The 15,414-nt window shown below is 43.9% G+C and overlaps 1 protein-coding gene across 2 annotated transcripts in view; it reads left to right on the top strand.

Moving 5' to 3' along the window:
• The first annotated feature begins 739 nt into the window (after window positions 1-739).
• MRPL48 (mitochondrial ribosomal protein L48) overlaps window positions 740-15,414 on the top strand; it is a 49,623-nt gene continuing 34,948 nt past the window's right edge. Inside the window, exons 1-3 of one of the 2 annotated variants that reach the window (XM_084772962.1) lie at window positions 740-893; window positions 10,990-11,042; window positions 15,137-15,174. In XM_084772962.1, coding sequence (XP_084629088.1) covers window positions 873-893; window positions 10,990-11,042; window positions 15,137-15,174 — 112 coding nt within the window. In that variant the 5' untranslated portion in view covers window positions 740-872. Of the gene's footprint in view, window positions 894-1,001; window positions 1,449-10,989; window positions 11,043-15,136; window positions 15,175-15,414 lie in introns of those variants that run through there. The other variant, XM_084772961.1, reaches the window with a different exon arrangement.

Here is a 15,414-nt window from a genome sequence, read left to right as displayed (position 1 = left end):
CATGAGATATTCGTTTTTGTGTTTCCAGGGCTAGCAAAAAGTATTGCTAATTAAATAGTTGGTAGCTGGGTGTGGTGGCCTAAGATTGTAATCAAAGTACCCTGGAAGCAATTCAAGGCCAGCCTGGTCTACACTGAGAGACCCTGTCTCAAAAACAAAACAAGGTTGTTGTTATTGTGTGAATAAGTGGATTGGTACAGTGACTATCTCATGTAAGAAGGGGCGTGTCAGTAAGAGAACATTTCACATAAACCAGACGGCTTGAAATTTAGCTCCCAATCCATTGGTTCTCAGACAAGTCTCGTAACCTCCTGATTCCTCAATATCTTCATCTGTAACAACTCAGCGAAGTACTGAGTGCAAAGTATTGCACAAGTTGGCCACTCAATAAAGGAAAGTTATTCTCAGTTATTATGAGGATATGGAAAGTTAGGAAGGTTCACACGGGCTTAATCAGCAAGATTTCCACGTTCTATACTAGACGCGGGAATGAATTAGCCAGACAGGATCTGAGTCCTAAAGAAATACAATTAAATATGGGGAAGAGATAGTAAATAATAGACAGTTTCATTGATGAGATACCAAAATTATGTTAAAAGCACTGGGTAACAAAGATAGCAACTAATACTGTCCAGAGAAATCACAGGAAAGGCGACACGGAGAGGCAGTGGAATTTGGGGAGCATTCTAGTCCTTTTTTTTTTTTTTTTTTAAACTTCCGGAACTAAAGTGCTGCGGGAGTAGAGAGAAGCTCGGTCGGATTTTGTCGACGGACCCGATAAGACCTTTTCCGGCTGCGTTTTCGGAAGCCTAGGGGGGGTCCTTGCTGCTGGGGCGTATCTTTGGTTTGCTTAGAAGTCGCAGAAGTCAAGAATGAGCGGAACCCTGGGAAAGGTAAAGCGGATTCCACGCACGCAGGGCGCGGTGGAAAGCGGAAGGGAAAGCAGAGCTGGAAGGTGGTTGCGAGCAGACATCCGGGCCTAGAACTCGTCAAACAGGCCTTTCCCAGGAGTCCCCGCGGCACCTCAGTCTCCATTCTCCCTTCCGCCCAGGGTGAACTTTCCAGTGTCGCGCCACGCCCCCTGCACTTGTCATCCTTGCACCCCAGTTTATGGGAAGGGGAGAGCCAACATAAGGAATCAGGACGCCAAGATATAGTTCCTATAAATTGTCTGATCTTGAGCAGGCCATTTTATTTTTAACATTTAATCGGGCTTAAGAATTTTTCCTTGCGGCGGGGCGCGGTGTAATCCCAGCTCTCGGGGAGGAAGAGGCAGACTGATCTCTGAGTTCGAGGCCAGCCTGGTCTACAAAAGGGAGTCCAGGACAGCCAAGGCTACACAGAAAAACTCTGGCTCGGGGAGAAAAAGAAAAAAAAAAAAGAATCTTTCCTTGCTGGCGATTGGGATATGAATGAAGCTACTCAGTAATAAAAGGATTATGATAATGGTAAACTACACTTTTGCTTACAAAACCTTATTTAAGAGACTATCATAGAACCCGGTGAACCAACATTTCCTTGTTGTTATTCTTGGCTTCCAAAATCTTATTTAAGAGACTGCAGAACCAGATGAGCCTTCTTTACCCCTCCCCCATTTTTAAAGATTTATTTATTAATTATGTATATATACTGCTCTGCTTGCGTGTACTGCTGCATGACAGAAGAGGCGATTAGATCCCGTTATAGATGGTTGTGAGCCACCACGTGGATGCTGGAATTGAACTCAGGACCTTTGGAAGAGCGGTCAGTGCTCTTCACCTCTGAGCCATGTCTCCAGTCTGCCTTCTTTCTTTATATGAGTCTATCTAGCCCTGACTGCTCTTGAACTCAGAATCCTCCTGCATCAGCTTGCCCAGTGCTTGGATCACAGGCATGCACCACTGTGGCTGGCCTTATTTTTCTCTTCCCTTAACAGCTCTCAGTTGGGCTTTTTCGGTTGTGCCATGCTGCTTAGATTGTTGCCATTCTCTTCCTCTTCAGACTGGAATTGTATTTCAGCCATTATTTATAGAGACTTTCCATAACGTATCTGTACATCAATACGGTCATTGCCATTTATGGACTTGGGTCCACCCTTCAATGTCTCTAAATGTGAATTTTCACACCATCCTTTATGAAAGGACTTTCTGGTTCTCTTTAGACAATTTGTGATAACAGGTCTGCTGCAAGGATAATAGAGATAAATCAATTTCAACATTCCAGAATTATCTGGTTCTGTTTCTCTTCATTCCAAGGAATGATGAAAGGCAGGGTCCCTGTTCAAGGAACATAATTCCCAACTACCCCATATTCTGGAAGAGTCCTTGGAAACCTGGCATTAAAGCCACCATTTTACAAAGCCAGACTTTGGGGTAGTGCCTTTAGTCCTAGAATTTAGGAAGTGGAGGTAGGACAGTCAAGAGTTCAAGGACAGCCTTAGTTTCAGATTGAGTTTGAGGCTGACCTAGGCTACTTTCAACCCTATCTCAAAAAATTAAGAAGAAAAACAAACCCAAAAAGTACGATAGAGGATACTGTAAGTAGGAATGAGTGCATTGTAAGGGGTGATGCTAGCAAGAATGTTGGTATTTTGTAGTCCGTTGTTTAGTTTTATTTGCTTTTCACATATTATTAAACAATTCTGGCAGGCAGATGTGGAAATTCAAATGTCAATGGTCATAAAATTTGTGTACCTAATGACTTATGTGAAGATAGATTTTTGAGAGTCAATACAGTCATGTAGCCAAAGGAAAGCATTTTTTAAAGGGTTTTTCGAGACAGGCTTTCTCTACGTAGCCTTGGCTGTCTGAGAACTCACAGAGATCTGCCTGCCTCTGCCTCCCAAGTGCTGAGATTAAAGGCGTGCTCTATCTGCATGTACACCTGCATGCCAGAGGAGGAGAGGGCATCAGATCACATTATAGATGGCTGTGAGCCACCATGTGGTTGCTGGGAATTGAACTCAGAACCTCTGGAAGAGCAGCCAGTGCTCTTAACCACTGAGCCATCTCTCCAGCCCCCACAAATGCAATTTTTGAGAGAACTTAGAAAAAGAAAACCTGGAAACCTTGATCATTGTATTCAAATACTCAAAGTGCTAGTATGAAAAATAACTGTCTTAACAGTGGAAGACACAAGGAGGTTGGTTTGGGTTTTCCTGGTGTGAGACATTTCAGGTAGTTAAAAATGTAGGTTCTGAACCAGGAAGTTATGTAAGGAGCAGATGCATTTCCATAGATAGGGGCACTGTTAGCTGTGTGTACTGGTTATGGATGGGACACTCATAACTGTGTGTACTGGTTCTGGGTGCAGCACTGTTAGCTGTGTGTGCTGGTTCTGGATGCAGCACTGTTAGCTGTGTGTGCTGGTTCTGGGTGCAGCACTGTTAGCTGTGTGTGCTGGTTCTGGGTGCAGTACTGTTAGCTGTGTGTGCTGGTTCTGGGTGCAGCACTGTTAGCTGTGTGTGCTGGTTCTGGGTGCAGTACTGTTAGCTGTGTGTGCTGGTTCTGGGTGCAGCACTGTTCTGTGTGTGCTGGTTCTGGATGCAGCACTGTTAGCAGTGTGTGCTGGTTCTGGGTGCAGCACTGTTAGCTGTGTGTGCTGGTTCTGCGTGCAGCACTGTTAGCTGTGTGTACTGGTTCTGGGTGCAGCACTGTTAGCTGTGTGTACTGGTTCTGCGTGCAGCACTGTTAGCTGTGTGTGCTGGTTCTGGATGCAGCACTGTTCTGTGTGTGCTGGTTCTGGATGCAGCACTGTTCTATGTGTGCTGGTTCTGGATGCAGCACTGTTAGCTGTGTGTGCTGGTTCTGGGTGCAGCACTGTTCTGTGTGTGCTGGTTCTGGGTGCAGCACTGTTAGCTGTGTGTGCTGATTAAGGACAGTGAGGAGAACATGAAGCTTTGGGTTTCTTCTTTGTTACGTCCTCTTCTCTTCCTCCTCTTTTGAATTAGGCTGTTTTATTGAGATAGTGTCTCACTTTTTGCCAAGGCTAATCTTGAACTTCTAGAGTCAAGTGATCCTCTGACCTTATTCCCCCAAGGAGCTCAGTCTACAGGTATTTTCCATTTACTCAGTTCAATTAGAAATTTTGGAGGGATGGATCCAAGCAAGAACTGGTCTGCTCAGGGATCTCTCAGGGGAGGCAGCCCATTGGTTAGGAGCACTAGGAAGTCATCTAGTTACAGGTTCACAACTGCATATGACTTCAGCTCCAGGGGACCCCAAGCTCTCTTCTGGCCTTTGGGGGAACTACGTAGCACACACATCAATAAAGTAAAAAATAAAGCCATACGTGGTGGTGCACCTTTAATCCCAGCACCCAGGAGGCAGAGGTAGATGGATCACTGTGAGTTTGAGGCCAGCCTGGTCTAGAAAGCAAGTTCAGGACGGCCAAAATAACACAGAGAAACCCTGTCTCGAAACCCCTGAATTAAAAAAGGGAAGAAGAAGAAGAAGAAGAAGAAGAAGAAGAAGAAGAAGAAGAAGAAGAAGGAGAAGAAGAAGAAGAAGAAGAAGAAGGCGACTCTTTGCAAGAATTGTAAGAATTGGAGTCCATGTCAGCATATTGTGTATCCCAGGAAAGAGTGTAGACTAGAGCTTGCTTTGAATCAAGAGAATGTGTTAGGGATAGAGCTCTAATTGTGGGGTCACCTAGCCAGGTGTGGTGGCGCACGCCTTTAATCCCAGCACTCGGGAGGCAGAAGCAGGTGGATCGCTGTGAGTTCAAGGCCAGCCTGGTCTACAAAGTGAGTCTAGGACAGCCAAGGTTACATAGAGAAACCCGGTCTCAAAAAACCAAAAAAAAAAAAAAAAAAAAAAAGATAGTGGGGTCACCTAGAACACTTGTTAGCTGTCAACATTAGACTTTTCTTTTCCTTTTTGAGACAGAATCCTACTATGTAGCACTGGCTGACATGGAACTCTCTACCTCAGTGGTTCTCAGCCTGTGGGTTGCGGCACTTTTGGCAAACCTCTATCTCCAAAAAAATTTACATTACAATTCATAGCAGTAGCAAAATTACAGTTATGAAGTAGCAATGAAATAACGAAGTAGCAATGAAACAATTTTATGGTTGGGGTCACCACAACGTGAGGAACTGTGTTAAAGGGTGGCAGCATTAGGAAGATTGAGAAGCACTGCTCTACGTAGACCAGGCTGGCCTGGAACTCACAGAGATCCAGCTGCCTCTACCTCCTGAGAGCTCTGGGATTAAAGGCGTGTGCCACCACTCCCAGCTTCATTAACAACAGCAACTACCCCCTCCTCCTCCTCCTCCTCTTCCTCCTCCTCCTCCTCTTCTTCTTCTTTCTCCGAGACAGGGTTTCTCTGTGTAGCCCAGGCTGTCCTGGACTTGTTTTGTAGACTAGGCTGGCCTCGAACTCACATCAGTCTGCCTGCCTGGGCCTCCCAAGTGCTGGGATTAAAGGCGTGCGCCACCACGCTCGGCTTCATTAACTTCTTGAAGCCAGTCTGGCTCAAGTGTTGACAGGTAGCATGGCAGAATGGAAAAACATGGGCATTGGATATGGCCAGACCTCGATTTTCACCTATTGCTAAACCCATAATTTTAGTCAGTTGATGTAAACCTATGGATTTTTTTCTTCTATAAAATGAAGGCAGTTTAAAAAAATATTCATTTTTTGTGTGTATGTGTATGGGCATATGCATGCCATGTTGCGCATGTGTGGAAGGTCAGAAGACAACTGATCAATTCTCTCCTGCCACTGCAGGTCCTAGGGATTGAACTTGTGGTCAGGCTCAGCGGCAATTATCTTTGCCTAGTGAGCCATCTCAGCAGCCTGAGGCAGGTGTCTTAATAGGGCCTCTATTTGAGACTTAGAGGAAAGATAAGAGCATGTGGAGTGCTTGCCACAGAAGAGGCACTCGGTCAGTGGGGCCTTAGTAGTAATACATAAGCCCGTTCTTTGCTATTTTTTGAGACACAGTTTCTCTGTGCCGCCTTGGCTGTCCTAGACTCCCTTTGTAGACCAGGCTGGCCTCCAGCTCACAGAGATCCACCTGCCTCTGCCTCCTCAGTGCTGGGATTAAAGCTGTGCACCACCATGCCCGGCCATAAGCCCATTCTTAAATTTTCATAACAGCTCTCAGCTGGGCATAGTGGTGCCATCTTTATTAACAGCATTTGAGAGGCAGAGGCAGGCAAAACTCTGTGAGTTCCAGGCCAGCCTGATCTATATAGTGAATTCCAGGACACCCGGGGCTATGTAGAAGAGACCCTGTCTCAAAAAACTAAGACAAACAAACAGCTCTCGTTTGCTCACCTCGAGCCCTGAACCACTTCATTCACACCCAATCCAGACTTTCTCATTAGAAGGTATTCACACGATGTCCAGGATTTTTCCCTGTGCCTGTGTCTTTGGTAACTATGCACTTCTTCCTTGGTTGCTAGCTCCAGAGCTCACAGGACAAGTATTTTTGTCACCCGCTGCAGCAGCTGTGTCCTCATTCATTTATCCGCTGGTGTCACTGTCCCTCTCTTCTGTTTGCAGAGCCAGAGTTGTTCATCTGCTGCTTATGCTGGGCAAGGAATAGAGGGGGTGGGGAGTGTTTGTGGATTCAGTCTCAAAATAGATTACTTTTGTCCTGATAAATAATGCCAGGCATTGCAGGGAAATGAACGCACGTTTCCCAGAGCTGAGTTCACACCACAATTTGAATGTCTTCCAGAAAGTTGTCAACTATTTAAGTCTGACTTTTAGATAATTAAATCCTTAGCTATTGTAGAGACTCAGGATTCTGAGCAATTAAAATAGAGAGAGAGCAGTCTCATCTACATCTTTCTTTCCACCCAAACCTCCTCTGTTTGAAATGACCCACTTAAAACTCTGTTCTGCTCACTCTAATTTCTATTCTGTTTGTCATGTGAATGGATCTTTGGCCAGGAGGGAATTTGCATTATCTGCTGTAACTTTGAGGTTACACTGTGGCCAGTGATAGGGGAGCCAACTTGAGCTCTCCCAAGCTCTTAGTTTCCTACTCTGGCCAGTATTAGGGCAAGGATGTTCTATACACAATTTATATAGTTTAAAAAATGTAATTAGCTGAGTGTAGTTGGCCACGCCTTTAACCCCAGCACTTCAGAGGTAGAGGCAAGTTGATCTCTATGAGTTCAAGGCCAACTTGGTCTACAGAGTGAGTTGCAGCCTGGTCTACAAAGAGAATCCAGGGCAGCCAAGGCTACACAGAGAAACTCTGTCTCAAAAAACAAAAAACAAACAAACAAACAAACAAACAAACAAAAAGACAGGGTTTCTCTGTGTAGCCTTGTACTATAGGCTAAATAAATAGAACCTGGTCTCTCTGTGTGCTTGTTTCGGTATAAAGTTGGTTCAAGAGTAACTGCTGATTTCACTAAAATAATAATTCAATATTAAATATTAATAATTCTTCAACAAGCATCAGTGCTCTTAACTACTGAGCCATCTCTCCAGCCTCCTACATTGTCTTTTATAATAAAGATATAATTGTACTTTTAAAGATCTATATTCTTTGCCCTTTGTTCTTTCTTTTCACATCCTTTATAATCTTTATGTCCTCACATTGTTTGAGAGACTTTTCCTAAATGTGATACTCCCCCCTATTTAATAAACTTTATTTCTTTATTATTAGTGTGTATGGAAGTGATGTTTATGAGTACAGGTGTGCATATGCGGTTGGAGGTCAGAGAACAATTTTCAGGTGTTGGTTTGCTTCTCCCACTAAGAGTTCTAGGAATCAAACTCAAGTCATCTGGATTGCCTGGCGAGCACTTTTACCCACTGTACCATCTCATCCCCTCTCCTTCTGATGATGTACTAGTAAGTACCACTTTTTCATTTGGAAGAAGAGGTGTAGAATGGTGGAGAAATTATGGACTTTAGAGCCAGAAAACCCCCAAATCCTGTGCAAGCTTTGAGGAATTACTCTGTGATTTTGGGTTTCAGTTTTCTAGTTTCAGTTTTCTACACCATAAAATAGGGTTAGTAATGCTTACCTTGTGTTGTGATTTTGACACAGGATAGGCAGTCAACAAAATAGATATGGATGATTAATATATGGCTGCAAGAATGACCATTTATTCATTTCTTGCTAATTTTTTCCCCAAACAAAGCTTGATTGTTTATGTTGTACCCAAGAGCATAATGGCTCAGCGTAGAGGTCATTGGATGATATTGAGCATTTCAGTGAATCTCCTGAAGTAGTAGGTAAACCTTTTGGATATCAGTGCCATTTGAGCACTTGTTTCCAGGGAAGGTTCTTGATTTTGAACAGATCTTTAGGAAAGTCTATAACCTACAAAAGCTCAGGACTTCAGCCCTTTTCCCAGGATGTCCTGTCAGGCATACTTGCTGATATACATACACACACACATATATATATATGTTTTGTTTTTTCAAGACAGGGTTTCTCTGTGTTAGCCTTGGCTGTCCTGGAGTCTCTTTGTAGACTAGGCTGGATCACAGCGATCCACCTGCCTCTGCCTCCTGAGGGCTGGGATTAAAGGCGTGCACCACCACACCTGGCCATAACATATATTTTTACTTCATTATATAATGCCCATGGTTTCTTTAGTTGTTTAATGTAAGCAAATCATTTCATCAACTGTAGAACAAACCTATATTCCTTAGCTGCCATTCCCACCCCAACCCCACTCTGGCATGCTTCATTTACTTTCTTTCTCTAATAGATTTACCCACTCCTTTCCTCCCTCCTTTCCTTTTTTTTTCTTTCCTTCTTCCCTCCCTGCCCCCAGACAGGGTTTCTCTGTGTCACACTGGCTGTCTGGACTCTGTTTGTAGACCAGGCTGGCCTCTAACACACAGAGATCCGCCTGCCTCTGCCTCCAGAGTGTTGGGATTAAAGGCGTGCGCCACGTCACCACCACCCAGCTCATTCAAGGAAACCAGTCATACAGTATTTGGCCCTTTGTGACTGACTGGCTTGCTTGCTTCATTTAATATAATGGTTTTACAGTTTATCATATTTGTTACATTTTGTTTTTATATTCCTTTCAATATGCAACATAGTAGTTAGCAGTTGGAGGCTTTTTTAAAAAGAAACTTTGAGGCCTGGCAAAGTGCACAGAGCCTGGATTCAATTTCTAGCACTATAACAGTAAATAGATAAATAAGTGAATAAGCAAATAAATTACTGTCTTAGAATAGTTTTAGATTTATAAAAGGTGTCAACAGCACAAAGAGTTCACATAAATTCCACTATTTTCTATTATTAACATTGTAGGTCCAGTGCAATAGCTCAGCAGGTAGAGGTACTTGCTGCCAAGCCTCACAGCCTGAGTTGATTTCTGGGACCCATGTGGTGGAAATAGAGAACCGGTTTTCTCTAGCTGTCCTCTGACTGCCACACGTATTCGTCTGTCTTAAGTTTAAAAAAAAAACATGGAAAATTATACTAGTAACATAGTTTCTATGGTTGATAAACCAGGGTTGGTATACTATTATTAACGAAAGTCCATGCTTTATTCAGGTTTCTTTTGTTTTTAATCTTTTTCCGTTTCAGGATCCGTTTAGTCATCACATTTCCCCAGTCTTGGCTGGGACAGTTTCTCAGATTTTTGATGTTTTGCATAGTAAGCTTTTTACGTACTCCTTTCAAAAGAACTGAAGTTGTTACCCATGATGAGCAGAAATTTCTCTGTGTGTTATGGGATCTTAAGGACAGCCATTTAGGTTTTTTGTTTGTTTTTTCAAGACAGAGTTTCTCTGTGTAATAGCCCTGGCTGTCTTGGAACTTGCTTTGTAGACCAGGGTGGCCTTAAACTCACAGAGATCTGCCTGCCTCCAAGTGCTGAGATTAAAGGCATGCGCCACCACACCTGACGTTGTTCCTAGTTTATAAAAAGGACTTTTGTATACCATATTCTTCCTTAGTCAGACAGCACTCTGATTTTTCAGATGGGTGCTAGCAGGGCAGAGTGAGAATAAAAGTCCAGGTGCCTCCTCTTATTAGAATTGTTTTCTCATATGTGGTAATGCGATTGTTACTGTTGCTATTGGCCAAGTCAGTGTGCTGTGAGAGGGGCAAGGCCATTGGAGTGAGCTAGTCTTCTTAGTCTCTTATTAGCTGTAACTTTTTATAAAAAGAAAACCTCTCTGGGCTGTAGTTGCCAAAATTTACCTATCTTTTTTGTTTTTGTTTTGTTCTTTGAGACATGGTTTCTCTGTGTAGCCTTGGCTGTCCTGGACTCACTTTGTAGACCAGGCTGGCCTAGAACTTACAGAGATCCACCTGCCTTTGCCCTCCAAGTGCTGGGATTAAAGGTGTGTGCCACCCTCCCCTCTAAAAATTACTTATCTTTTTAAAGATTTATTTATTTATTATGTATACAGTGTTCTGCCTACATGTACACCTGCAGGCCAGAAGAGGGCATTAGATCACATTATAGATGGTTGTGAGCCACCATGTGGTTGCTGGGAATTGAACTCAGAACCTCTGGAAGAGCAGCCAGTGCTCTTAACCTCTGAGCCATCTCTCCAGCACCCAAAATTACCTATCTTAAAGTGTTTGAGACTTAAAGAATATTTAGGAAAGCCCTGCCCCCTTTTGTTTTTGTTTTGTTTTGTTTTTCAAGACAGGGTTTCTCTGTGTAGCTCTGGCTGTCCTGGACTCGCTTTGTAGACTAGGCTGGCCTTGAACTGAGTGCTGGGAATTAAAGGTGTATGCCACCACCACCACCACCCCGGCAGGAAAGCCCCTTTAACTATGCTGTGAATGGCAGATATATAATTTTTGTTGATTGATGTTAGAAAAAAATTTATCAAGTTGGAAAAGGGAAACAGGATGAAAAATTTTGGGAGAGGGTTTCTGTTCGTTTTTTGAGCATTTTCTGTAGTGGGCAGAGTAAGAAAAAAGGACCTTGGTTTGCTTGCATGTTAGGTGTTTGCTGGGTAAGAACCTGGTACTTTTTGGTTTGTGTATTGTGGGTGTCCCTTACGAGATGAGGTGCTTGGTTCTGTAGGGTAAGGTCTTCATGTGAGTGTTTTCTTGTAGGTGCTGGGCCTGTGGAATGATACTGCTTCTAAGCAAGCCTTTTCCCTCCTAAGGTAAGGATAGTAATGACAAATACAGCTAACAGTAGATTCCTAGCTGACATGATGTTGCTTTCTTCATATCCACTATCTGTCTGCAAAGTGTCTCAAATTTTAATTCCTGCTATGTTGCTCCTTCACCATTCTTGGAAAATGTCGCTTTTATTTATCTGGTTGCTCAGAACCTTGGAGTAACCCTTGATGCTGTTATGTTTCTGTTCCACAGTTATCAACAGAGCCTGTTGGCTTCACTGTTACAAATATAGTCAAATATTGCAGGATATTTGATCCCATTGTGAACCCCGAGATTGAGAACTGTAAAAACCTGTCTTTTGTTTGGTGTGTTCAGCCCTAGTACACACCTTTAATCCACACAGGATTTAATAAAGTTAACCCTAGGTCAAGAGGTGGCACAAGAAACCAGCTGAGAGGGATTAAAGAGTAGGAGAGACTTTGAGTTGAAGAGTATTTAAGACAGTGTAAATAAAAAGGGGCTTGATTGGAGCACTTCCAGCACTCAGGAGGCAGAGGCAGGCAATGGATCTCTGTGAGTTCGAGGCCAGCCTGGACTACAAAGTGAGTCCAGGACAGCCAATGCTACACAGAGAAGCCCTGTCTCGAAAATCTTTAAAAACAAAACAAAATAAAAAAGAAGACGAAGAGGAGGGCTTTTGAGCGCTGAGGTAGCAAGATCTTTGCCTTTTAGTTTTTTGGCTTTTCCTTCTGGGTTGTCAGCTGAGCTAGTGAGCTGTTGGGACCTTTTCCTCTGTGATGGGAGCTCAGTAGGAAGGTCAGCTGGGTGCTTTCTCTGCTTTCTGAGGTAGCAGGTTTTCACTCCAGCATCTGGCTCCTGAGTCCTTACTAGTAATATCAAACGGTTGGGATTTTCACTGTTTAAAACAACATTCAAAGCATTTCTTACTTCCAGTTTTCAGCCTCGTGCTTTCTGGTTCTAAACCCTGGGGAATCGGCTTCTCATCTTCTCTCCAAGTTTACTTTTTCCTCCTTCGTACTGAAATTGAGGTGATTCTTTCAAAATATATTCAGTTATGCTGCTCCTCGGCTCCCAATCCTCAAGGCATCTACACCAGCTATGGCCTTAGTGTTATCAATAAGGACTGGCTTAGTTTGGACACACAGGCCATCTCAGTGGAGAAGCTGTGGCCTTAGGAACAGGAGTCTGTATCCACAGAAGGAGAGAGATGAGAATTGCCTGTGGGCTCACTTTGCTTTGTTTCTTTTTACTCCACCTGGAGTCCCAGCCCATGAGTGCCACCACATTCAAGGTCAGTCTTTCCTGGTCAGTTAAACTTCTCTGAGAACATCCTCATAGACGTACCATAGGTGTGTCTCCTAGGTAGGTCTAAATCCGAAGACTATTAACCATCTTACTCAAAATATATTTTATAATCCTTTCATGGCCTACAACAGTTAGTAACTGAAGTCTAAGCTGGGCAGTGGTGGCGCACGCCTTTAATCCCAGCACTCGAGAGGCAGAGGCAGGCGGATCACTGAGTTTGAGGACAGCCTGGTCTACAAAGCAAGTCCAGGACAACCAAGACCACACAAAGAGACCCTGTCTCGGAAAAAACAAAAACAAAAACAAAAATAAACAAAAAACTCCTGAAGTCTAGAAAGAAAAATCTGGGGCTAGAGCGATGGTACAGCAATTAAGAGCACTGGCTACTCTTCCAGAGGACCTGGGTTTAATTTGTAGGACCCACATGGCAGCTCACACCTGTCTATAACTCACGTTCCAGGAGAACCAACATTCTTACACAGATAAATGTGCAGACAAAACACCAATGGGCACACGCACGGGGCAGTGGGGGTGGGGGTGGGGGACAGGCCTTTGCCTTACAATGATATACTTTATATAAATCAGATTTAGGTTCCAAATACAAGGTGTTTTTTGTTTTCTTTTTTGAGTCACACTTTTGAAGCCTTTCTCTCTTTATTCTCTTTCCATTTTAATATATTTCCCATTATTTATACTATTTGATAAACATCTGCAGTGCGACCAAGGCATTTTACGTCTTAACTCTAACCTTCACAAAAGCTATTATAAAACAAATACAAATGTCATCATTTCACAAAATAGGAAATAGACTCAGTTTAAGATCGCATTTCAGTCCCATGAGGTTGCCCATCATTGCCTGTGTTTTAAAGATGAAATAACTGAGTTACAGTGACATCAAACATCCTGCCTAATGCCACAGTTCAAAAAGGATCCAGTCAGCATTCTGTCACAGATTTGCCTTCCTCAAGCCTGTGCCACAGCTTAGTCTCAAAGCTTCTCAGAATGCAGAACCTGGAATCCTCCAGTGACCGAGTCAGCTGGCCCAGAGCCCTTTGACTGTCCTGTCTCCCTTCTCTGTGAAGCCTGGCTCTTGTTGCTGTCTCTTTCCCTCCATCTTAGGTCGCAAGGCTGGGCGCCTGTCTCACTGGTTTCTCTGCCTCAGTCTCACCTCCTCCCATTTCATGTCTTCCTTGCTGCTGGGTTTTTAAAGTGCAGGCCTGATCATTTCACTCCTGTGCTTAAAATCTTCCAGGAGCCTTCGGTGCCTTCCCTACGCAGGGTGAGGACAGCACAGCTGATGGGTTCTTCATGACCTGGCTCTAAACACCTCTCCAGCCTTATTATTTTTTCCTGTCCTGTTTTCTCCTACTAAAGTTCTACTTGTATCCTGTGGCTTGCTATTTTCCAAACACCTTTTCATACTTCTGCCTGAATTCTTTCCCTGTCATGTTAAGTCACCGAGATCGGTTCCCCTCCTCTCCTGTTCCCTCCTTCTCCTTCTCTTGGGTTTTGCAGTATTAGGGTCCAACCCAAGTGCTAGGCAACACTTCTACCACTGGTACCCCAGCCCATAGGCTCTTTTATTTTTTTAAGTTTTTTTTTCCCTAAAGAAACAGCCTTTGCCTCAAGTTTATTTGTGAAAACAGCACAGGGCACCGCATCTGCAGATGGTGCATAGGCGTGCCACCAGTCCATGTGTCTTCACATTGGCAGAGAGGTGGGAAGAGGGGAAAGGAACTATTTAAACTGAGTCCAAAGCTAAGGGATGAAGAGAGGGCCCACCTCACTATGGGGCCCTCCCAGGGCCTGGGCACCTCTCAGGGCCTGAGCTGGTACTGCAGCGTCTGCCTTGCTTTGAACCTTTGCTTGGCAGAGTCTGCAATCCTTACCTATGTAGCTTCGAATCCGCTTCCTAAGCGGGGGTGGGAGTGAAAGCAAGGCAGCAGAGGGCTTTGGCATCTTGGGCTTAACCACCTTGGCCTTCACAAGGGCCTAAATGGCCTCTGCACGTGCACTCATTGCCTACCCATTGTTCGCCTGCGTCTTCTTCAGGCCTTTCTTGCTGTGCGTCTCGGCAAAGCACGTGCTCTTTAGGGACTTGGAGTCGACCTCCTCAACAGATTCTTTTGAGACTGGGGCTTCTTGACGCCATTTCTGTGCCATGTTGAGATGGGTTGTGTGTGGTGTGCTTCTTGGACTAGGCCGTCTGCACAGTATCCTGCAGCCTCCAAAGCACCTAGGACTGGAAGAGAAAGAATTAAAAAAAAATTTTTTTTACATATATGAGTGGTTTGCCTGCATGGATATATGTGTACCATATGCATGCCTGTTGCCCAGGGAGGCCAAAATGGCATTGGATCCCCTGGAACTGGAGTTGTAGACAGTTGGGAACTGTTATACGGCTGCTAGGAACTGCACCTGGGTCTTTTGCAAGACTAGGGCTCTTTACCTCTGAGCCATCTCTTCATCCCTTAGTTTTGGACTCAGTTTAAATAGTTCCTTTTCCCTCTTTCCACCTCTCTGCTTGAATTGGCCACATTTCCTTTGACCCTCGTACACGTTTCTGTTCTGGATCAGTGCTGTCTCATGGCTCTTGCTTGTTTAAACTTACCATTCCTGTGTAGACCTCATAGGAGATCGATACTTAGTTCGCATCCTCAGAACCACTTTAGCTGTATATAGTAGGTGCTTAATAATGTCTGTGGAAGGAGAGAGGAACTTCTTCTGTTAGTATATAAAAGCTATAGTCATTTTGCAAATAAATGTGAATATCTAATTATATTCAATGTACTTTTCTCTCTCTTTTTAGATTCAGAATTTTGGGAGAGAATCCCATTTGTTCTGCAGGTAAGTGATTATATCTTGGTATGGTCTGCTTTCTGTAAGCATCACTCTAGCTCTACAGTGATCTTGTCTAAAATGCCAAACATTGTCGGGTGTAGTGGTAAACACCTTTAATCCCAGCACTGGGAGGCAGAGGCAGCTGGGTCTCTGTGAGTGAGGAGGGTGCAGAGGCCAGAGGGGTCTTTGTTTAAGCTGGAACCGGGGGTAGGAACATGAAGTGGGTAGAGCAACAGCCCTGTAGTC

Source organism: Acomys minous (assembly GCF_964271855.1).
Source record: "Acomys minous genome assembly, chromosome: 2".
NCBI lineage: Eukaryota > Metazoa > Chordata > Mammalia > Rodentia > Muridae > Acomys > Acomys minous.
Note: the sequence above shows the minus strand (reverse complement) of the source record. Positions and strands in the feature narration are given on the sequence as shown.